The sequence below is a fragment of the Protopterus annectens genome, chromosome 8.part0 (genome assembly GCF_019279795.1).
Source record: "Protopterus annectens isolate FY-2018-M chromosome 8.part0, PAN1.0, whole genome shotgun sequence".
Lineage (NCBI taxonomy): Eukaryota > Metazoa > Chordata > Ceratodontiformes > Protopteridae > Protopterus > Protopterus annectens.
In genome coordinates, this window is record NC_056741.1 from 1,108,424,363 (window position 1) to 1,108,447,892 (window position 23,530).

The 23,530-nt window shown below is 42.0% G+C and overlaps 1 protein-coding gene across 2 annotated transcripts in view; it reads left to right on the forward strand.

Moving 5' to 3' along the window:
• The window catches only part of CGN (cingulin), a 1,354,172-nt gene that overhangs the window by 1,250,361 nt on the left and 80,281 nt on the right, over window positions 1–23,530 (forward strand). For both annotated transcript variants that reach the window (XM_044080636.1, XM_044080637.1), the window contains exon 19: window positions 10,552–10,660. In XM_044080636.1, the coding sequence (XP_043936571.1) occupies window positions 10,552–10,660 (109 nt within the window). The remainder of the gene's footprint in view (window positions 1–10,551; window positions 10,661–23,530) is intronic.

Genomic DNA, 23,530 nt, shown 5'->3' on the forward strand with positions numbered 1-23,530 from the left:
AAAGTTTATTTAGCTGCCGTCTCTCATTTTCACGTAGGAGAGAATTCTGCCTTTCTGGCCTCTTCCAGACCGTGTAAAGCCTTGATTAAGGGCACTTTCCTGTTACCCCCCCCCCCCCCCGGTCATGGATCCTGTTCCTCCATGGGACCTTACTATGGTTCTTCAAGCAGCTTTGGTCGCTCTGCCATTTGAACCTGCTGCAACCACAGATCTTAAGTTTTTGTCTTGGAAGATGGCATTTCTAGTCGCTATCACCTATACTAAAAGGGTTTCAGAGCTGCAAGCTTTGTCCATTAAAGTTCCATATATGATTTTCCATAAAGATAGGGTTTCCCTTCGGACCAATCAGTCCTTTCTTTCCAAGGTTGCATCACAAGTTAACATCAATCAGACCATTAACTTACCTGTTTTCTTCCAAAACTTTGCTAACAAAATGGAATACAGACTCCACTTGTTGGATGTTCATAGACAGTTACGATTTTATTTACACAGAACTAAAGACTTTCGTAAATCTGATCAATTGTTTGTATCCTTCTCCAAACCCTTTTTGGGTAAACCTATCTCCAAGGTCTCTATTGCTAGGTGGATTTCCTTGTGCATCCTTCAGGTCTATAAGGATAAAGATTTGTCTCCTCCGGGTCAGGTGAAAGCTCATTCCACTAGGTCAGTGGCTACTTCTGTGGCCTTTTGGTCTAGAGTTTCATTGGATAACATTTGTTCTGCAGCTACGTGGTCCTCATCTCATACTTTTATCTCTCACTACAAATTGGATTTAACTTCTAGAAGGAGAGCATCCTTTGGTTCTGCGGTGCTCCGGAATATCTTTCCATGAGGGCCACCCAGGAGTTTAGTAGCTGGGTACTCTGTCCCACAGGTTGAAGACCAAATGAAGTAAACTACTTCAGATAAAGAAGTTATGTACTCACCATAACATTCCATCTGAGTAGTTCTACTTCATTTGTCTTCAACTGTCCCTCCCTCCTTCCCCCTGACCTTATCTTATGAACAGTCTGCTGGCTGCAGTTTTTGGTCATGAAGTATTCTTCAGGTCGGGTTCTCAGGATAAGGGTCAGCAAACTCGATCTGGGGGTTGGAAGGTAGTGGAGAGGCATATTATGGGTAAGGGGGAGGAGCTCAGAGCAGATGCTAGTAGATTTCCTGGCTTAGATCCAGTACGGATCCGGTACCCACAGGTTGAAGACAAATGAAGTAGAACTACTCAGATGGAATGTTATGGTGAGTACATAACTTCTTTTTTACTTCTACATCAAATATAGTCCTGGATTTAACACATTTGAATAAAAATATGTTAACAGAGATGAAGTAAATTAGTATGATATATTCAGCTACACGTTCCAGGCCTGTACATTGAGTAATGGCCGTTCTAAAGATAATTAGAATCAGACATTATCTTTATAGCTAAGAAGGAAGGGTCTGTTAGTATTTTTTTAGGTTTTCATGTGAGCAAGTTTTGTTCTTCCCTGACATTCATAGGTATGCTATTCCTTATTTGAATGGTACAGTCTTTTGAAACACCTTCTCCTCCTCCACTACTGCAGTTAAGTGTTAGGGCAGCTTGATTTGCAAACCTCAAGGCTTAACTGTCAGTTATGATTTTATGTACAAAAGGAGAGCAGTTTTCCAAGTGCAGTAACTTAAAGTTGAGTGTACATGGTATATGGTTTTTACTGTTATAGGTAGACATTTTACCCCTTTTAAAGATGAATTGTCATACTTTCTGCAGTCTGATAAAGAAATAACGCAACTGATTTTGTTAACAGCTGGCGAAGTGGTTGGATTTTAAATAAAGGAGAGTAAAATGCTGTCAGCTGACTGAATATTCCAGGCAGCAAATGAGTGCATTAGATTAATTTGCTTTTCTTGCATTAGGAGTTAAATAACTGGTCAGTTTATAGCACACTTTTGTTGGTTTAAAATTTCATTCACCATTGTGTCACTGTGAAGCCTAAATGAGAGGTTAGGATTGACCTTCCTAGTCTGAACCTGAAACAGTTCAGCAGGATCACTGTTCTACTGTGGTTAACAAAATAAAATAAATCCTTAAAACATGAAACATGGTTTTATTGGCACTACATTAAGATCTTTAATAATAGTGAGATTTTATTCATTAATTCTGGGGTAGGATGGAACCAAAACACACACAGGGTGATCTTGAAGATTTGTGTATAATTTAATTGGCAAGACAGCCATGAGCAGTCTTTGCTAAAATCATTTTGTAGGCCTTTATGTATCTGTTCAGCAGGTTTACCTTATTCTGGAAGGATAAGGTTCTCAACATTTCTCTCTCTGTTTAGCAAGTTTAGCCTCTTTTAGAAGGAAAGGTTTACAGCATAAAGGGTGATTTGAAATCTAGAATTGTCAGATAGTAATTTTTTTTTAATGTACAGGGAAAAAGAGTCTGGGACCCAAAACTGATCCCTATGGAACCTCAGTAATAAATGTTCCTAAATCTGAGCAGGCTCGCACCTAATGAAACTGTAAAGTGCATGATTCTTCATATGACTGCAAAACTATTTGCATGGCCATTTCTCAAAGCCATAATTCCTTAAGTGTTACGGTCAGCAGGTTGAGGTGCTATACATAAGTCGCTGAAAATTCCAGCTGTATATGGGCCTTTCTCCATATTATGTTAATATTCTGTGTTATATTGTAAATTGCGAGTTTTGGACCTTCTCCGGCTTTGGATTAATGTTGTGCATGAGCCCTGAACCAGCTATATTAATTACAGTGTTCAGGTTTTTGCACACAAACTGCTCTGTCCAGAATTTTAGCAGTGAGGCTGAAATTGTTTTTAGAAAGGCAGGGTGCCTTAGAAGTACAGTACTATATTTTGGCAACTAAACGATGGTTGCATGTTGTAAGAGAGGGATTAATGATGCAAGTCATTGGCTGTCATGCACTTGCGCAGCCATGCTGAAAAAGTTGGATCAAGTTTCACTGTGTAAAGGGACAGTATTTCCCAAGGTGACCAACAGTCCCAGTTTTTCCAGGACAGTCCCGGTTTGTAAGTCTCTGTCCTGGAATCCCAAACATTGTCTTTGGGATACAGAAATGTCCCAGTTTTGACCGCTCAGTCTGAATGGTGACCTGGCTTCCCGGGGCAGCCAGTCCCACTGCTTTCCCATCCTGAGCAGCTCTGGGGACTTTGTGATTTTTTGGGGATGTAATTGGGTATGGGGTAAGGTCGGATGCCTTCACCCTGGCAGGAGCCTTCCATGCTCTGCCACTATCCGTCAGTCACTCCCTCCAGGACTTCTGTCGTGGAGTGCTGTGCCTGACCCAGCTCACGCAGGCAGGAGCTTTACAAGCCCCAGACCCATCTACCCGGCACACCCTTAGTGATTTCTGTCAGGGCCAACCCGTACAGGCCTCCCCTTCAACCTGGCCAAGAGACCTTCCTTAACCGCAGCCCCCCATGTTAGGGGACTCCACCACCTCCATGTCTCCTGTAGGTTGCCAAATCATGTCGGATCGCTCATGCCCTCGGACCTTCTTAGGGAAGCTTCCCTCTGATCCCGTCTACCCTCTGGAACTCCCCTCAGCCGCTGAGGGGCAGATCCGCTCTCATGAAAACTTCAGAGTCCCCCTGCTTTCCCATCCAGAGCAGCTCTGGAGACTTTGAGATCTTTCAAAGATGCCTTTGGTTATGGGGTGAAGTTGGATGCCTTCGCCCTGGCAGGAACTCTCCAGGTCCCTCCGCCATCCACCCTGGTGCTTCCTCAAGGACTCCATCATGGGGAGGTCTGGCTGATCCCTTTCACCCAGGCAAGAGCTTTCCAGGCCCTACTGCTGTCCGCCAGTCGCTCCTTTAAGGACTTACATTGTGGGGAGCTCTGCCTGGTCTCCCCTCACCCAGCCCTGACACTATCTGCCTCTCCATGCCTTCCATACTTCCTTCCCAGAGGGGGCATGGTCCATACCCCCTCACCTAGGTGGGAGTTGTCCTGCCCCAGTCACTTTCCACCTCTCTCTCCCATCCAGACTTCCATTGGGACAGACCCCCTCCAGGCTTAAACTTCTACCCAGGAGAGAGTGCTCTTTTCCAGGGTCACATATCTCCTGACTGCTGCCAAATCATGCAATGTCGCATGTGCTGTTGGAGCCTCTCAAGGGCTCTTCCCAGCCTCATGGAACTCTGCTGGGCTGCAAAGCCTCAGACAGTCCCTCATCCAGACTTCTGTGACACAGTTCTTCCCTTTGCCTTGCACCTAGGACTTTCAGATTCGCAGGGGAGACAATCCTGGGTCACCCCATCTCCGTGCATTTTGCAGCACACCTCAGTCTCTCTCCCCCCTGGTGCCAGTCACAGACGAATGTGCATCACCTTGAGCCTCCTGGCATATGGCTTATTGCCTCCTGGGTGGTGCCGTTCACAGAGTGGCATTCCCATAGTGCCGGGTGAAGGACGGGAGGCCAACCTGCCGCCCCAGTGTGAGATGAAATGACTGCCCTATCTCCACTCCCATGAGGGCAGGGAGAATGGGATTGCAGACCTGGCTTTTTGGGCGGCCCTCAAAAGTCCCAGTTTAGGTCCTGTAACGAAATGGTCACCTTGGTATTTCCATGCAGTCTTTTCAGTAGCTTTGATAGTTGCTGACTTATACATAATGTACAGTAAATATTGGTGCCAAGACCATTAGAATTTGTAAAAAGATGACTGCATAAAGTGGCAGAGAAATGCAGGTAACTACATCTGAGAGATGTTGATGCAGAATGTTTGGATTTTTAATGTCAGAAATAGAGATGAAGCAGTGAAAAAGACTGGTTTAGTGGGAGATGCATAAGCAGTTCCAGCTTTATCACTGACTTCTTCCAAGATAGTTTAGGACGACTTGCTGAATCATTTGTGATATTTATGAAATTGATTGAAAAGCAGTGGATCATTTTTCCCATTCCTTCTTTCTATTTCTTGAATTCAGCAGAGGCTTTAAGGAGGAGGATAACCAAGAGTATTAATCACTTTTTACCCTTCTCTTCCTGGTGAGAATAGTTTATAATGTCGTCCCATTAGGATGGTTACACATTTGTAGAGGGCTTTAAACTGCATTATTTTGTGAAGTAGTAAGTTTCCAGCTGACATGGTGTAATTCAGCCAGCAGAATATTTTCCTTTCCTGTTGAAACAGGTCTGCCTGTAATGTGCGTGTGTGTTCATTCTTATTTAAAACAGTAACCAAGTACAGAATGAGCAAGTGGTGTTTTATATATGTAGTAATATATTATTCTCCCAAAGGCATAGATTAATGATAGTTAACTGAGCAAAATTGATAGTGTTGCACATTTGCTTTCTCACACAGACTGCTGCCACATACTAAAAATAACCACTTTCACTGGTAAGCACATTACATGTTCAAGCATATTACATGTACATCATGGTCAAGCAAAGGAATTTGGCTTGTAATGCATTTCAGCTTGTTGTGTACAGTACCCTTGATGACCCAGTTGAATTTGCCTGTAAGCTAGTATAATAGTAGTCATTTGATTTCATACGCAGATTGCCTAAGGACATCTCCAGTATTCAGTGTAGTTAGATGAAAGAAACTCTGCCCATATTATTGTATAATGGCATATTAGACATGCACAAGTGAGCGTACACACACTTGCACACAACATGAGAGGAAACCAGACTGCTCAGCAAAAACCCACATAGACACAGGGAGACTATTGAGTGGCATAACAAATGAACCTTTAACCCTATAGATAGGCACAAATGTCCCAAATCAGCAGCTGCACCCACACACATGGTTACCTTTGCTAAAACACATGTTAGACCCTGTGCTCCCACTTACACTGATTGTGTCTGTCACGTCATTTCTGTATTCCCCCCATGTGAAAGACAGCTTGTATGCTCTCAGAAAAGAATAACATTTAGCTCCAGGAAAAAGTGCACTGGTTACCTTTAAATAAAATTAAATTGTGCAATATTCTATTGACTGCATTAAAGTATTATGTCTGCTGGGGAGGTTACTATCTCTTATTCCCATAATTTCAGAACTTTATTTTATACTGAACTACATGCCATTGTACCTTTAAATTTTGCATTTTCCTCATCAAAGCATGCTCAGGACTCTTAAGATATCTGCTTGCTTCTGCAGACCGCTCATTTCCATGAAGTAGTAGTTGTCACACGAGAAAAAAAAACAACTAAAAACTTTGCAGATGCATGAAAGAATCTGTAAATTTCATTCAGAACTGAATGCACAGAATTCCAATGTCCAGCTGCCTTCAGTTGCAGACTTCTTAGCTCCCACTGGGAGCATTTGCTAACAGGGGAAAAGCAAGCTAATGTCTTTGCAATTGTAAGAAAACACTTAGCAATTTTCATGTCTTTCATCATTTTGTCTTATTTTAAAAGTCTGTCTGCTTTAAAAAAACACTTGTTTATAGCTTAAGCCAAAGAAAGACGTTGCAATATCGAAGGCATAATACAATGATTTAAAACAATGCAGTGTGTATAAAAATGTGTCCTACTTTCAAATGTTCAAAGTCATGTAAAACAGGAAACAAATTAATGTACAGTGTATATGTGTGTAATACACACTCACACCCACCCATCCATGCATATTCATACATGTACAAGAAATCAAATTCTTAGGAATTTTTACATTTAGGGATTTGGGAACATAATGTGGACAGTGATCTAACTTTTGACCAACATAATGTCTGTTGTAAGAAAGTCCTGTGTTGCACAGCTTATTAACAAAGGAATTGTGTCTTGATGTAGGAGTGCCATTGTCCCCCTTCACTCGGCCCTCATTAGGCCAGTCATTGAATATAATGCCCCCTTTGGCATGTATCTGTCCAGATACATAAAACAACTGGAATGCCCACAGAGATACTATACTAAAAGGATATAAGATCTCAACAACATGTCCTACATGGACTGACTGAAAGCTCTGTCACTTTGCTCGATATCCTATTGACTGCTAAGAGGTGACCTGTGTGTAGCATACAAGGCATCCTGCAACCCATTACTTATGGATTTACTGCACATCAGCAAGTCAAATGGCACCAGAAATACTCAGTCTATGGATCATAACCTATTCTACAACAGCAAGAGACTATTTGGAGGGATAGGTTTTACAGAGGGATACCACTGCTGTGGAACAGAATTCCCTATCTACATAAAACAAACTCCTTTCCTGTCCATCGTCAAGCCCAAAGCAGATCTGTGGATAGGAAACACCAAAATTGCACCAGGACTTCCCCCTGTTCTACTAATGGACAGCTACAGCTCCTAAATGCTGTATCCCATGCATGGCTCCTCACAAATTATCTATGGTATGATCCCAGTTTTTTCTCATTGGGGTAATATATAATTAAAGACCATGGGATGGGTAAGGCCACTCTATAACCAAATGGAATAAGTTATTTTGAGCGCAAAAAGTGGAACTGGCTAGGCTTAAAATGTCCTGCAAGAGTAGCTAGCCTAGTGTTTATCTGTGAATCTATGAACGTATAAAATGGGAAGCTATGGTACTTCCTCACAATTTTAGGTAAAACATGCACTAGATTAACTTGCTGCCAAAACAGGATAATCTATATTTCATACTTTACAATGCACTTACATAGGAGTAGTATAACAGTAGTAAGTTCATTTATCTAGAAGTGATGTGTCTTGTATGGAGACTGTTAAATGTTCTTGGACAGTAGAAGTGTCCTGGAAGTAGAGAGGAAAGGAGATTGACTTGGATATAGGAAGATAGTTAAATACAAGAGGAGGAGAAGGATGTTGGGGGATGCCTGAGTAACTGGCAGAAAATAAGAGGGAAAACTGTTGGGTTGTAGAAGAACTGAGTTAGTGTATTAATTTGAAGAAAGCTACAAGGGAAGAGAGAACCAATTATAATAACTGGTAAAAAACTCTGGGAGCTTAGTTGAGAAACCAAATGAGTGCTTTAGACTAGGTAGCTAAGATGGTTGAAAATGTAGCCTGTATTCCCATGACTGTGACATAAGCTGCTATCCTGTAGGTCTTCTCTTATTTTTTATAAACACCTTGTAATCAGTCTTAGTTGCTTTAACAGATTATTTGCATTAGTTCATAGGTTCATTGATTAATGGGCTAATGATCCCAAGGGGCCTTTGTAAGCCTAGCTGTGCTTCCAGACTATATCTGACAAGTTTTGATCCCCTAAGGTTATTTTAAGGGGTATATGTAGTATTGGACATGGGTAGTCATGTATTTACAGTAAACTCTCAGTTAACCGGCACCTATGTGGATTGGTAGATGCTGGATAACTGTATTTTGTTTGTGTGAGAGTTACTATTAAAATAGGCCTGACTAATACTGTACCATATACAATTTGTTTGGGGTGACTTGTTCTCAGGTTGGGGAGAGTGGGAATTTATTCCAGTCTTCCTTTTTAAAACTCTAAAAAACATAAGGTATGTGTCTGTGGGGGGGGGGGGGGGGGGCAGAATGTGCAACACATGAAAATTGTACTGTATTTCTTCGATATTTTTTTGCCGGCTATTTGAGTTCTGGTTAACTGAAAGTTTACGGTGAAGGCTGGTGCTTGTGGCTTGTTTCACAGATAGCTTTTGTAAAACATGGCCTGTGTAAGGTTGTACAGGCCTCAGAATTGTTACAAAGGATCTATGCAGAGGGGCAAAAGCTGTGGTATATGAATTGATAGGTAAAGCCCAAAAGGAGGAAGTTGGCTCTTGCTGTAACTGGGAGCAAGTTAAGCTCGTTTAGAGTAGTGCAGTAGTGATCATTAAATGGTGATAAGTTAATGTACCATGAATTAATGTTGGGATAAGTACCCCTTTCACCAGAGCAGATTTATCTTTGGGGATGACGTGATTGGAAATAGTCCTTCTCCAACAAAAAGCCTGTTGTTGTTTCTCCACACACTGCTTTGTGTGGGTTTTGAATGTAAGTGATGATAATGAGTAAACTCAAATACTGCTAGGAGGTCTTCTAATGAAGGCTGGGTCTTGGAATGTTATGAAATAACCATGTTTTCTCTTCAATGGTATCTTCTGTTTTAAAAGAAGATAAAGGCCTGTCATCAGCAACCATCATACCTAGCTAAGTGAGACATTTTTTCTGCTTAATCTGAAGATTAAGAAAGTAAATCCAAGCATTTAGTTTAGTACCTCAGATTTTACAGTATATCTCTATTGTATAATACTGAATAAACCAACTCCTTTATCAAGACACATTCTCTACTATAGCTGCCTGTATGCCTCTGTATCTCCTATAGGAGTTCAGGCTGATCTTAGAACATTCCTTGAAGAGAATCCTTCATTTGAGCCCTCTATTGTATCCTGTAGCCTCTGATTTTGATGTGGTCTTTGGAACTACAAAGCTAACAGTTATCTTCTTTTGAGTCCAGCAAACTTCAGGTACATCTGTTCAAAAACATTTTCATAACTATATTCTCCTCAGTCAGAATGAGTTTGTACAGCAGTCCTTAGTTTTTGAAGAACCATGTAAATTTTTCTGGGAAGAGAGGCTCTCTCTTAGAAAAAAAATCCGTCTTTAATACCTAAAGTGACACTTGACCGACATCCTTCCTAACAGTTTTTAGCTACCTTTTGTAAATTCATTTTTCTTTAATGTTTCTTTATTTGCCATCATATACTGACATTGAAGGATGGTAGCACAGAAGTTTAAGGCTTTGAGATATTAACAAGTTGCTTTCTGTACCCAAGGTATAAGGTTTGAGTCCTTCCACTTCCATTTGTCTGCTGTGTGATTTAACCAGACAGTGCTCCCATGTCGCCCATGAAAAGAGAACTTTGCGTCCACTGGAAATACCTGGTTAACAAATGTATAAAATAAAATATAAGCGGCAGTGCAGCGGCCTTAGATCAGCTAGTGCCCTAGGCAAAAGGGCTCCACAGTGCCCCCAACCTGGTCTACCTACACCAAATAAATACTGGAAAAACGCCTCTGCTACAGCGGCGCCCTAGGCGGCTGCCTAGTTGGCCTATGCCTAAGGCCGGCCATGAATATGTGGCATTATGCTACCTAACTTACCGTAATGGCTGCAGACATGTTAAAGAAGGTAGCTGCTTCACCCTGTTAATTTCATTTCCTTGTATCGGGACATTACAGCAAGTTATGCAGCATGATGTGTTTATAGCTTCCTTTTAGTTCATTGTAGATTGATACCATATATTTCTGCCTAGACACTACTGCATTCTTAAGACTCAAGGGCATTTTGGCAAATGTAGCCAGTTGCAAATATCAGCCTGCAAAGATGTGGCTTAGAAAAGTGTGAGGGACATAGCTGAAGAAAAAACTTTTTTCCAGTGTATAATTAAAATTATTTTGTCTCTAATAAGGAATGCAAGTTGCCCAATGAGGGTTTCATGTTTGGAACATTCCTTCTCCTTGTCTTACCTTCATCCTTCCTGTCTGATTGTCTTGCTGGTTACTGTTAACCACCTGTAGCATCTTGCTTAATTCTTTAAATCATTAGGTTTTGCACTATAAATACATATGTTATCATTTGAAGTTGGATGTATTATTTTAGCAGATGTTAATAAATTTCTGTAAAATCATTTAATTTTTAAGGGAGAAAAACGTCTTGCTCTCAAGTAACCGGAAGTTGGAGCGAAAGGTAAAAGAGCTGTCAATACAGATAGATGATGAACGGCAGCAAGTACATGACCAGAAAGATCAAGTATGTAACTTTTATTTTGTATTTATTGATTTCCCTAGCTTTTCAAACATGGATGATTTTATATATTCCCTAGCTATTTAAATGGGTTACTTTGTAACTCAATGATATATCTGTTTTCTTCATTACAGTTGTCAGTGGCAAAGACAACACATTCAAAACCAGCAATAGACTCAGTATATTTATCTGATTTATTTTCATGAAACTCTGCCTTTTGATGTAATATGTGCTGCTGATTATTACAATGTTTATAATATTGTGGGTGCGTTAAGTAGTAGGTAAATCAAGCAGATCTAGAACTAAATATTGAGACCTTAATTTATTAAAATATATTACTCCATTCGCTGTTCAAGGGGTTTCATAAAAATTGGTAGAATAAATTATACCCAGGTTTTTAACCAAGTAGGCCCATTGATCACACAGTTCCTTTTCAGGGGTAATCCAAGAGCAATGTTTGCTTAAAATAAAGCTTTATCTTTAAACTTACAAAAATGTATTTTTCCACTCTCTCTTCACCCTGACTCAAAATCAAATCTGAGTGCTTCAAATAGAATTTGAATATGTTTTCCACAAAATGGCTGCCAGTGGGGTTTGACATCAACATGATCTTAGTTTTCTTCAAGCTTTTCTCTTTTCTGTAATCCATTTCAAGTCTGCTTTATATGAATCATGCTAGACATACTGTCTATTGCTAAGAGGAGTGGTTTCCAGCTCAAGAACTGGTTTTATTGGCTGTTTTTGCTGCTTCTCTCCCTTTCAGCTTTTTGACTTAAAAACCTGTGTTTGTGTATCGCGCAGCACTGCTAAGCTAGGGTTAACTATTATCGGTGTCTTAAAGTCTCTTCAAATTTTCCCCTAGATCTTGTTAGCTTTCATCTCTGAGCACTGAAATCAGACCTCTAAACCCAGCACTTCCTCAGAACCTCTTGCAACTGTCGTTGTAGTTGTACAAACTGCTAATAGCACTAGCAACACAGCATTAGTTATTATAAAAAAGAGTAACAAATAAAGTATTTGAATAACAGCTACAGTACTTGCAAAACAGCTACAGTACTTAATACTAAGCACCTATCCAAGCATGTCTAAAGGTCAGTTCCCTACACTTTCTCTTATTAACCTGATGAACCTGGGCATCCTGAGACAATGTAGCAACCGCCTCATGTACACAGATAACCCTCTCCTCCTACCTACTAACACATCCACTTGTGAGAGATGCACGTACATAACCTAAATGGAAGCCACGCTCTATCAAACCAAGACTGGGCTAGCCAGTCAAGAGGAGAAGGTAAACACGCATTCCACACCACACAGAACACACAGCCCACCAGATCACACACCACCACACCTCTCACATAGTAACACAAAACACACACCCACTTTTGCGGAGGTGTGGACCAAAGCCTCAAAGGGGTGGCATATCCAGCTTCATAAAGGGCACACACACACCTTCAGAATGGCTGCCCAACATAATGCATCAGAGATACTTCAGGTACAACTAACACTGGATAAAATGGCAGTCCAGGTTGTAGCCTGCTATAGATCCCCCACTATGTCCCAAGACTCCCATTCTGCTTTCCTGAACACTCTGGAAATCATAAGGTGCAACCTAATACCCTTATACTGGGGGACTTTACCTACCCCTCCATTAGCTGGGAAAATTACTCCTGCTCCAACTCATTTGCCATACGATTTCTGGAATTCATTAACTCCAACGCCCTGGACCAACTTATTCTCACCCCCACCAGAGGCAGAAACATTCTCTGTCTGGTCACCAGTAACATGGGGGACTACTGCTCTACACCAGTGATCAACTCCTCCCTGGTCAGATCTGACTATAAGTTAATCACAGTCGATATTCATATTCCACCCACACCCCCATGAAGGAAACCACAGTCAAAAACTTTTCCAAAGCCAATTTTGCTCTTCTGAAGACAGAAGTGTCAAACTTCACATCACCCACGCAAACAGGGAAAAGGGTGTATGGCTGTGGAATCATACACCAAGGCGTGCTGTATGAGCATTTACACAAGTGCATGGATCAAGCTATCCCTAACAGAATCAAGGTCATGTCCTCCAAAAAAGAGGAAGCCAATCTGGTGGTCCCCTGCCATTAACAAACTCTACAACAGAAGAAAAAAACTGTTGCAGAAAAGGGCCAAGTCCCAAGACTGGAACAATTCCCTTGTAAGTCTCGGCAAAAAACTGAGATCCCTTATTAAAGACTCCAAAGCTAGTTATGAAAACAAAATTGCAACAGATGCTAAAGATAACCACAAGGCATTCTGTAGATACGTCAATAACCTGCATAACAATACACAGGGGTGCTCTGAGCTACTGCACAATGGCACTACTTATACTGAACCAACAGATATTGCCAACATCTGTCTTTGAAAACATACATTAGCACTGCCCCACATTAAACATTTTCAGTACAATGGTTTGGTAAGCAATATGAACACAGGTATTGCCAATGAGACAAGCACAACATGGATGTCAAATAAAGATGATCCATTCACAATATGTTACCCATATGTCTGTATTCTGCCTGGTACAGTGTTAAAAATGAACAACACAGATTCAAGAATTTCTGCTCATCATCTATTTTCTGCATTCATTGTGCACAGCGTTAGGAAGTATGGTATGTTGATAATACACTTAATATTTTAAGAAACGTTGCAGTGTACTTTCAGTCCATTTTCTTCTGCTTTTTTCCCCAGTGTTGCACAACAGTTGCCTCCTCACCTTCATTCCTGTCTTTTATACACTTCACCCACATCTTGTTTGCGCTTTGTGTCATGCTTTTATTCTTCCCATTCAGTTCATGTGTCAATTATTGTTTTCCTTACACAGTACTTCTTACCATATTTACATATGTATTGCATTAATGCCACACTCAGGGACCTGATTAGTAAAAAAAATGGAGTGTTTGGTTTTTTTGTGTCAGTGTTTCACCCTGTCTTTGCTTGGTAGTTTAGGTATGCAGTGCTTCATCTGTACTCTGTGCTGGATTATATGTCTAGTGTATATGGAAAGAAAAATATTTTCTGGCTTTTCTCTAAATATCACAGACATCTTTACTATATTTAATCATAATGTATAAAGTAGTATAAGCAACTAACATAAAGTTTAAAGCTTAGCATTTCAGTACTATGATGATTCTTATGTAAATGTGTCAGAAGATATTTGAACCATTGAGTGATCTAATTTGTGCTGTTTTGCTATGAAATGCTACATTGGAAGCAGGTGTGAATTCATGTAAGTTCTCTTCTTCCCTGCAATAAAGACAGTGGAAACAGATTCACACCTCTCTGTCTTTGTTATAGCACTTGCTAAGCTCCTGACATCAGCAAATTAATTACTAGTATAAGACTGTCAGCAGTACCTGACAGGGTAAACTACAGACCTGAAGTTGTCAATTTTCATGTTATCCTGAATGGATGGGTTTGAGTCTGATACTTTAGAACCGACTCGGCCACTTGCTAAAGCCCATGGCAACCAAAAACTCTTGAGCTTCCCCCTCTGCCCATAATGCAACTGATTCATTACCTCAGATATCGTTTGCCATTTTCAGCTTCATACGTGGTTTTGTGTTACTGTTAAACTTAAAAACAGATAAGTGAATTTTTTGTAATCCGTCCTTTTCTAATTTCCCCCTCGTTATAAAACCTTCATCTTTACTAGTCATCACACCTTTTGCTAGTTTTCTGTTTCTGTTTTTTCATACTTTTTATACTCTTAGATACTATTGATAATATCTCTTTCCCTACCTCTTGATATCCTCCTTCATACTACCATTGTTTGTATTTCCTGTTACCCATAAAATATATGTATGTACGTATGTATATATATATATATATATATATGTGTGTGTGTGTGTGTGTATGTATGTGTATATATATATATATATATATATATATATATATATATATATATATATATATATATATATATATATTTTCTTCTGAGTTTTTTGGTGTGATTGTTTTTCTGTGAGTGTTTAACTCTTTGAGTACATGTTGTGGTGTTTTCTTTCCCGCATCCATGGCGGACAGAAGTAACGGATAAGAGAAAGCCCCTTCTGGTTTCAAGAGATGTGCAAAGTGTTCACATAAGATTCTATTCTATGATCACCACTCCCTTTGTGTTTTTTGTTTGAGACCATTACATCTACAGGAGGATTGCTCCATCTGCCATGCCTTTAGCCATAGGGCTTTGTTGGAGCTGAGAAATAAATTGACATTAAAAGGTTTGCTGCCCTCTTCCTTCGGAGAGGCCATTTCTGGATCACTGCCTTCTGAATCTCACAAGCATAAGTATAAATCATCTGTGCCCAGTCCTGCTTCCTCCTCCTCAGTGAAATCCACAGAGGCTAAGAAATGCAGATCCTTAGTGCTGATACAGTCAGTTCCATCAGTTGCTTTGGAAACAAGTACTGAACCTTTGGTACTGACAGGTCCATTAGCACCAGCCTCAGATAAGGATAAGTTATCAGCACCATCTGGTTCAACCAACTTCATCTTCAGCCAAATCCACTTGTTCCTCCAGAAGCTTTACTGAAGAAGAGCTGGAGAAAGTAGTGAGGAAGATTCTCTGGCGCAGGGAATTACTGGAACCTCTAGGCCTCCTACCATGTTGGATCAAGGTCCTACCGCTTCCACATCTCCAAGCACTTTTTCTCTGACTTCTTTGGTAAGTTCAGAGTTCTCTGTTCTGAGTTATCCAGCACCTACTGTCTCTGTGCTGAAGTTGTCTTCTTCATTGGCACCAATGGTATCCCTGAGGTCTCTGGCCCACTCAGAGGTGGAGACTTCCTGGGGCATGTCTGTCCTGTTGGTTCCAAGGAGTTTGAGTCAACCCAGGTTTTATCAGAGTCATCTCTTCTCCTTGGAGCTTCAGTACGGATCAGTTCGGCCCCGGCTTCTGCCTTTGGAGGGATCTGCCCTGATTGGAGGGAGACTGTGGTGCCAAGCTCTGTTCTTTTGAGCCCAGAATCCCTTCCTACCAATGGTGGATCGGCTTTCGAGGTGATGGAGAGGGCCTTGTTGTTTCAAGACACCATTTGGGTCTACCCCCCCTTGGAACAACCTTTCCAGGTCCATCCTTGTGCCAGAGCCTCATCCACTTCCTCCCAGCTGGACAGGCTGGACTGCAGGTGTCGAGGCCTCAGGGAACCCCACATTTGGGACCTTCTTCTGACACCTCCCCAGAGCTTCCCACTGAGGAGATTCCTCAGAAGAAGTGTAAGAGGAAGCACATCAATTCCCCTGATGATCATACACTGAAGACAAAGATTTTGAGGAGGGCAGAAGATCCCCATGATCACCTCTTGATGATGTATCCTTTGAAGACATTCTGGAAATTTTGAAACAAAGAGTTGGTTGGCAGCCCAGCAGTGCTACATCAAAGTTGTCTGTATACTTGCAGGCCTTTGGCACCTGACCATCTACCTTCTGGGTGACACCGACTGCTGATAAGCTCATTGAGTTGATCTCTCAGCGGGTGTGGAAGGCCCCTGATTCTACTGAGCCAATACCCCAGAGACCAGACAAAATCATAGCTGCACCTGTAGACAAACCCTTCTGGACCAAGGGCTTACCAGTAGATGCCATGGTTGTGGCAGCAGCCACCAAAAAGGAACTGACAGATGAAAGTTCCACTATTCATCTTCCTAATAAGGCATCTAGGACGATGGATAGGATAGGGAAGCAAATTTATGCTTCAACCTTTTCCTTACGGTCTTTGAATTACCTGGCACATTTTACAAGGTTGTAGAGGGATCTAATTAGATTTTTGAATACCCTCTCAGGAGCCATTTCTGACAAGGTTTGGGATTCTGTAATGTCTCATTTTGTCCCCCGATGTCTGTTTCCAACTCATCCATGAGGCTCATATATCATGCAACCAAATGGATGACAGCTATCAGTTCCGGTATAACCTTAAGGAGACACACCTGGATGCATTTGTGTGACTTCGTGGAACCCTGCAAGTCTACTTTCATCAATGCTCCCTTTGATGACACTTCCTTGTTTGGGTCCAGAGTTGGACACACTGGGTATGAAGAGGATGGAAATATGCTCTCTGCAGTGGGCGTGCCTTTTTACATTCTTCAGAGATTTTTCTCGAGGAACCAATGCATTGGTGGAAGAATGTGGTTTAAGAAGTCTCAGGGGTTTGTTCCTTACACATGTAGTGAGAGCTCCCCCAGGGGCATGGGGCAAGCTCCAATGGAAGATGCCACCCTCATTGCAGAGGTGGTCCACAGAACCAAGGCTTTCAAGACTCATTTTTTGTAAACCTTTTCAGCGCTCCTGAAAGGAGACCTGAGTACCCTCATCTGGAGGCAGTTGGGGTCATTTTTCCCTACACTGCAGATCCTGCCTGCATATAACTTCCAACAAATGGGTGCAGGGAATTACATCCAGAGGTTATATTATTCCCTTTTCACTAACCCCATTCTCTTACAAAAAATCCTGCATGTTCTACCCAGTCAAAGGCAACAAGCAGCACTAGAAATACAAAAGCTGCCAGAAAAACAAGTCATCCAAAACGTCCCCCCAGACCAGATAGGATCCAGAATTTACTTAAGGTTATTTTTAGTGCCAAGAAAGACAGGACTGGAGACCTATTCTAGATCTCAGCAAGCTAAATAAATCAGTTTGTTGAACCAAATTCTGGATGGTGTCAGTTCAGTCCTTTCTTCCGTTTCTGGAAAAGAATGACTGGATGTGCTCCGTAGACCTCCAGGATGCATACTATCACATAAAAATGCACAGGCAATCCAGGAGGTTTTTACATTTCTGGCCGAGAGCCAGTCACTTCCAATTCAGAGTACTGCCCTTTGGTATCACCATGGCCTCCTGGGAGTTCACCAAATGCATGGCAATAGTAGAAGTTCACTTGAGACTGGACGGATTCCGAGTGCTTCCATACCTAGATGACTGACTCATCACTGCCACGACCAGGCATCAACTTGTAGAAGACAGGCAAAAGGTTATTCAAATTTGCTTCTCTTTGAGAGTAACTGTCGGCTATGAGAAATGTCACAGCCAAACCAAGTCCTAGAATTTATAGGCACCATTTTAAACACAAAAACCACCATAGCCTCTTTTCCTCTACAAAGACCAAGGACAATTGAAAGACAAGTATAGAGTGTAATCAGCAAGAACAAAGTGCCAGCCAAACTAGTTCCCTGAATATTGGGCTCCATGGCAGTATCAATAACGCTTGTACCCCTGGCCAGATACCATATGCAAATTCCACAGTGGTTGCTTGCAGCACAATGATCAATTCTCACCCATCCCATGTCCAGTCCAATTTCCATCACCAGGATTTGCAAGGAAGATCTAATGTGGTGGACTCATTCAGAACAAATTCTACAAGGATGCCCCTTTTCTCCCCTTCAGCCTAAGGCCGCAGTGACCAAGGACCCCTCCCTGCAGGGGTGGGAGGTGCATTACAGTGGGAAGACAGTCAAAGGCACTTGGTCCCCAATACAGGCCTCATTACACATTAGTGTTCTAAAGATGAGGGCAGTGCTCTTAGCATTGCAAGCCTTTCAGGATGCTCTCCCTTCTTGTACAATTGTGATCCAAACAGACATTCAGTGGTCTGGTATATCAACAAGCAAAGAGGAACCAGGTCTTATCCACTTTGTCGAGAAGCCCTTAGAGTGTGGCAATGGGTAATTTCATCAAACCGCTTTCTCATAGCAATGCACATTCTGGGGATGTCCAATGTGATAACAGACAAGCTAAGCAGGTCCATTCTTCTACCTCACAAGTAGTCTCTCACTCAGATAGTGTCCATAAAAATTTTTTGGCCATGGGGCCAGCCTTGCTGAGATCTGTTTGCCTCCCCCCGAACAACAAATGCAGCAGCTGTTTTGCCCTAATTCCCCCAGTGGTGGAAGCCCTGAGGGATACTCTTCATGATTGGCCTCCCGGTCTCCTTTGTCTTTCCTCCAATACCTTTGATTCCCAAATTCCTTCAAAAAGCCGTCCGGTTGAAAAGCAAAGTCATCTTCATAAGCCCCATTTTGGCCTCAACAGATTTGGTTCCCTTTTGTTTGGCCTCACTTAGTCCAGCAACCTTGGATACTGGCTCCATTTCCAGATCTCCTGTCCAACCCAACAGGCATGATCCATCCTAACATTCACAATCTCAAGCTGACAATAGTAGAAGTAGCTATGCCTCCTATGCTGTCTTCTCCTGTTCGCATGCTACTATCATCTCATAAGCCTTCTACATGAAAACAGTATTCTAGTAAATGGAAGAAATTTGTATATTGGGCACTGCAGAATGACACTGAACCCCTTTCAGCTCCAATTCATGAAATCCTAAAGTTCTTGGCATTGCTTTTTGATAATGTGGCCTCTGCCTCCACCATCAAAGTTTAACTAGCAGCCATCTCCAACTTCCATATTGTGGCCTCTCACAAACTCTGTCAGTCTTTCTTGAAGGGTACTCTTCTGTTATGATCTCCCTTCACAGACCTTACTCCACCATGGGACCTCAATTTAGTATTGCAAGCAGTTACTCAACAACGCTTTGAACTTGCAAACACTTGTGATATTAAGTTCCTTTCCTGGAAGACTATTTTGTTAGTAGCACTCACTTCTGCCAGAAGAATTTCAGAGATTCAAGCCCTATCATCTAAACCTCCATATCTAGTCTTTCATAAGGACAGGGTTTCACTCAGAATCAACCCTTCGTTCCTTCCAAAAATGGTCTCTGAAAACATCAGTGCATGTACTAACTTGCTAGTTTTCTTCCCCCAGCTATTCCAATAAAGGGGGGTATTGTTTAGATTCTTTGGATGTACATAGACCATTATGCTTCTGCCTACATAGGACAAAAGACTTTAGAAAATCAGATCAGCTTTTTATCTCCTTCTCACATACCTGATTGGAACAAGCCGTATCTAAAGTCACTTTGGCAAAATGGCTGGCTAAATACTTCCTTTACATATTCCAAATCTGGTATTACTTTTTCAAAACTGCCAAAGCCTCATTCGATAACAACTGTAGCTACTTCAGCTGCTTTTCAGGCTAAAGCATCCTCGGACGATATATGTGCAACTGCAATATGGGCTAAGCTCCATACTTTTTATTACTCATTGCAAATTGGATCTGTTCTCCAGGGTTGGAGCATCATTTGGCTCAATTGTGCTTAGGAATAGCTTTCCTTAGTTTGCCCAGGAAATAAGGTAGCTGGGGACTCTGTCCCATCCTGTGCGGATAAAATGAAAATAGACAACTTCAGATAAAGAAGTTATGTACTTGCCATAACATTTCATCTGAGTTGCTGATTTTCATGTATCCTCAACTCCCCACCCTCCAACCCCCTCCCAAATTTTTTTGGAAGAACAGGTGGTTTCTAACTATTCCTAATCTGGCTGATTATTTATAGGTTCATAAGTGTGTACTAGGCTAATAACCCTGGAGCCTTTACAAGCCTAGCCCATAGGATTACCCTGGCATCATGCCACCCGACCTTAGTTCCCAGTGCCTCTGTCGAGTAGAGCCACTGGAGTGATCCCCAGGGTGAATTTTCTATTTCCCATCCATTCATCAAGGTTTCTCTTGAAGAGGACCAGTGAGGTGCTCTGTTTGACATGTATGAGAAGTCTATTCCATAGCATGGACAGTCTCTGGGTTATGAACCTGTCCCTCTAGCTTGTTCTGTTGATTGTGGTAATGAGGTTAAAGTCTCTGGAGCATGTGGTGTGGAGGGAGTGGGATTTCTTTAGATGTAGCATTTCTAACAGAGCTGAGTCAGACATGGGTTTGTAAGTCAAGCAGAGATCGCCTGTAAGTAGGCGATATGAGACGGAGAATAGTTGGAGTTTTTTTGAGTCTGTCCATGTAGGGCAAGTGTTTAAGGCCTAGGATCCTCTTTGTGTGGTACTTTTGTGGCCTCTCCAGTTGTTGCAGGTGTCTAGTGAGGTACATGCCAAATGGGGCATTGTACTCGACTGGCCTAATGAGGGGAAGAGTAGAGGGAGACAATGAGCTCTTTCTTCCTGGATGCAAAACCCTTAGTAATGAGATGTGCCACATATAAGGAATTTCTGACCACAGTGGCAATGTGGTGGTCAAAAGAGAGGTTACTGTCAACCTGTGTTCCCAGATCTCTTATGACGCCTTCTGCGTTCAGTGGACTACCATCAATGTGGTAATTCTTGGGAACTGGGTTTTTCCTCAAAGATGATAACATAGTTTTTGGCATTGAGCTTAAGGCCATGGTTCCGACACCAGTCGTTGGTTTCAGTGAGGCCATTCTGTAGGATGTCAACATCACTTGGGGAGTTAATAATAGCTTCCAACTTGCAATCATCTGTGAACTTTGTCGGCCAGAGTCCATTCGTGTTGGCCTGGACTTCAGAGAAGTAGATACCGAACAGGAGAGGACCCAGGACCGAACCCTGTAGGACTCAACTCGTGACTGGTTGGCAGTCTGACTTGGAGTCAGCTACTTTCACACTCTGGATTCTATCTGTGAGCCAGTTTGCAATCCACCTAGTGATATAGGGGTTGATGCCTAGCTTAGTGTGTTTTTCTATGATTCCAGAGTGGGGAATAGTATCAAAGGCATTGGCCAGATCAAGGTAGGCTGTATGAACCACCTTGCCTTCATGCACAGCTCTGGTGACTGACTCAAAGAAGTCAACCAGGTTGAACAGGCATGATCTACCCTTCACAAAACCAAACTGTGTATTGCCGTGGAGATTCTTTACATAACTATAGGAGGCCTTGTGGTTGTCTGTACTATCTGCTGCAGTTCTGTTTTCATAGCTAGCTTTATAAGATTTGATGAGGGATCTCAACTTTTTGTTGAGGCTGATAAGGGAGTTTTTCCAGTCATGGGACTTCACCTTATTCCACATCAGTTTCCTCCTCCTGCTGTAGAGTTTGTTTATGCAGGCGGCCACCAGATTGGCTTCCTTTTTTTGGAGGAGAGCGTCTTGGTTCTCTTGGGTATGGCGAGATCCATGCATTTGTGTACATGTTCATACGGTGCATTGGTGTCTGATTCGGCGGTTCTGCAACTATTCTCCATTTGCATGGGTGCTGTGAAGTTAGCCACCTCTGTTTTTAGGATCCCAAAGTTAGTTTTGGAGAAGTTTTTCATGGTGGTTACCTTTGCGGGGGGGGGGGGGGTGGATTAGCTGGATCTAACCAGGGAGGAGTTGACTATTGGTGTAGAGCAACAGTCGCCCATATTAATAATGACCAGGTCAAGTATGTTGCTGCCTCTAGTGGGGGTAAGAACGAGCTAGTCCAGGCCATTGGAATTAATGAATTCCAAGAAACGTTGGGCAAATGTATTGGTACATGAGTAGTTTTTCCAGTTAATGGAGGGGTAGTTGAAGTCGCCCAGTATGAGAGTGTTAGGTTGGACCCTAATATTCTCCAGGGTGCCTAGGAACGTGGAGTGTGTGTCTTGGGACATGGTTGAGGACCTCTAGCAGGCTACGACTTGAATTGTTGTCTTGCCCAATGTTAGCTGCACCTGAAGTATCTCTGATGCGTTATGTTCGGCTACCAGTCTGGAGGTGTGAGCATCCTTTATGAATATGGAAACACCACCGCCTTTGGAGCTTAAATCCAAATTCTGGGGCCAAAAGGTGTGGAATGAGTTGTAGCCTGGTAGTGGAGGGGGATGCTTTCTGTTGCCTTGAACCAGGTCTGTGTTACAGCACAAATGTCAGTGTTCTCCATTTTAAGGAGTGCTTTGAGTGAGTGCATTTTGAGATTTAGATTTCTAGCATTGAGCTGCATAACCCTCAGATTGCATTTGTTTGTACCTGTTATGGTGGTAATTTGTTCTTTGGAACACCACCTATAAAAGACACTATAGGGGTGGCAAGAGCCTTGGGCAATATCCGGAAGCCCAGGGGTGACAGATGCAGGCCATCTCTGGCAAAGCATCGAGGTCTGTCAGTCATGTCATCCCAGGCAGACAGATACTGGATCCCCTTAGAATGACACCAGAAACTTTGCCAATTGTTGAAATCAATAATTTTTCTGCTTGTACTGTGGTATCATTCTGGGTGATGTAGGAGGCTGCTCAGGGCTGGGGTCATACCCACCTGGGCTACATAATCCTAGAGCTCCTCTGTGTCTCTTTTCATGTAGTCCAGAGAGGTCCATCTCAGGTCATTCACACCCACATGTACAATGACAGAGTCATATTTGTACCTATTGTTGAGGAACCTTGTTCGTGCATTATAAATGTTGAGCGACTCAGAAATGGTCCCTGTTGAAAATATTAAAATTACTTTCCTTCTTTTTATTCTGTCAGCAGACTTGATCTTAGGTAAAGAACCAGTTGCATTGTGGGTAGAAGGGGAAGCTCAAGAGTTTTTGGTTGGTACGAGCTTTAGCAAATGGCCAAGTCGGTTCTGAAGGATCAGAACTGAACCCATCCATTGAGGATACATGAAAATCGACAACTCAGATGGAACGATACAGTAAGTACATAACTTTATTTCTCTGTGTCTGTGGTATGTCTTCCAGGTGAAGAAAAATTCCTCTAAGGTATGTGAGAAGTTAAGCTAAAAAAAAAAAGGCGGATGAGCTTTGTCTTCCTTTGATTCCAAGGCAACTAAATGAAAGTCTTATAATACAAGCAGGTTTCTGGTACCTGCACAATACTGGAACCATGTTGTAGGGAGAAAAGCAACCTAAGGGTTAAGTTAAACTGTTTTCTTTTAAGTTACAAATGAGGGTGTGGGACTCAGACTTTGTAAAACAGGAGTTACAGCTCACATCCTTAACCCTCTGCACCAACTGTATAGTAAGCTATAAGCATTCCATTAGAACTTTAATAATGCATTCTTATGTAGTCTGTGGCCTAGTAGTCTAATCTTAT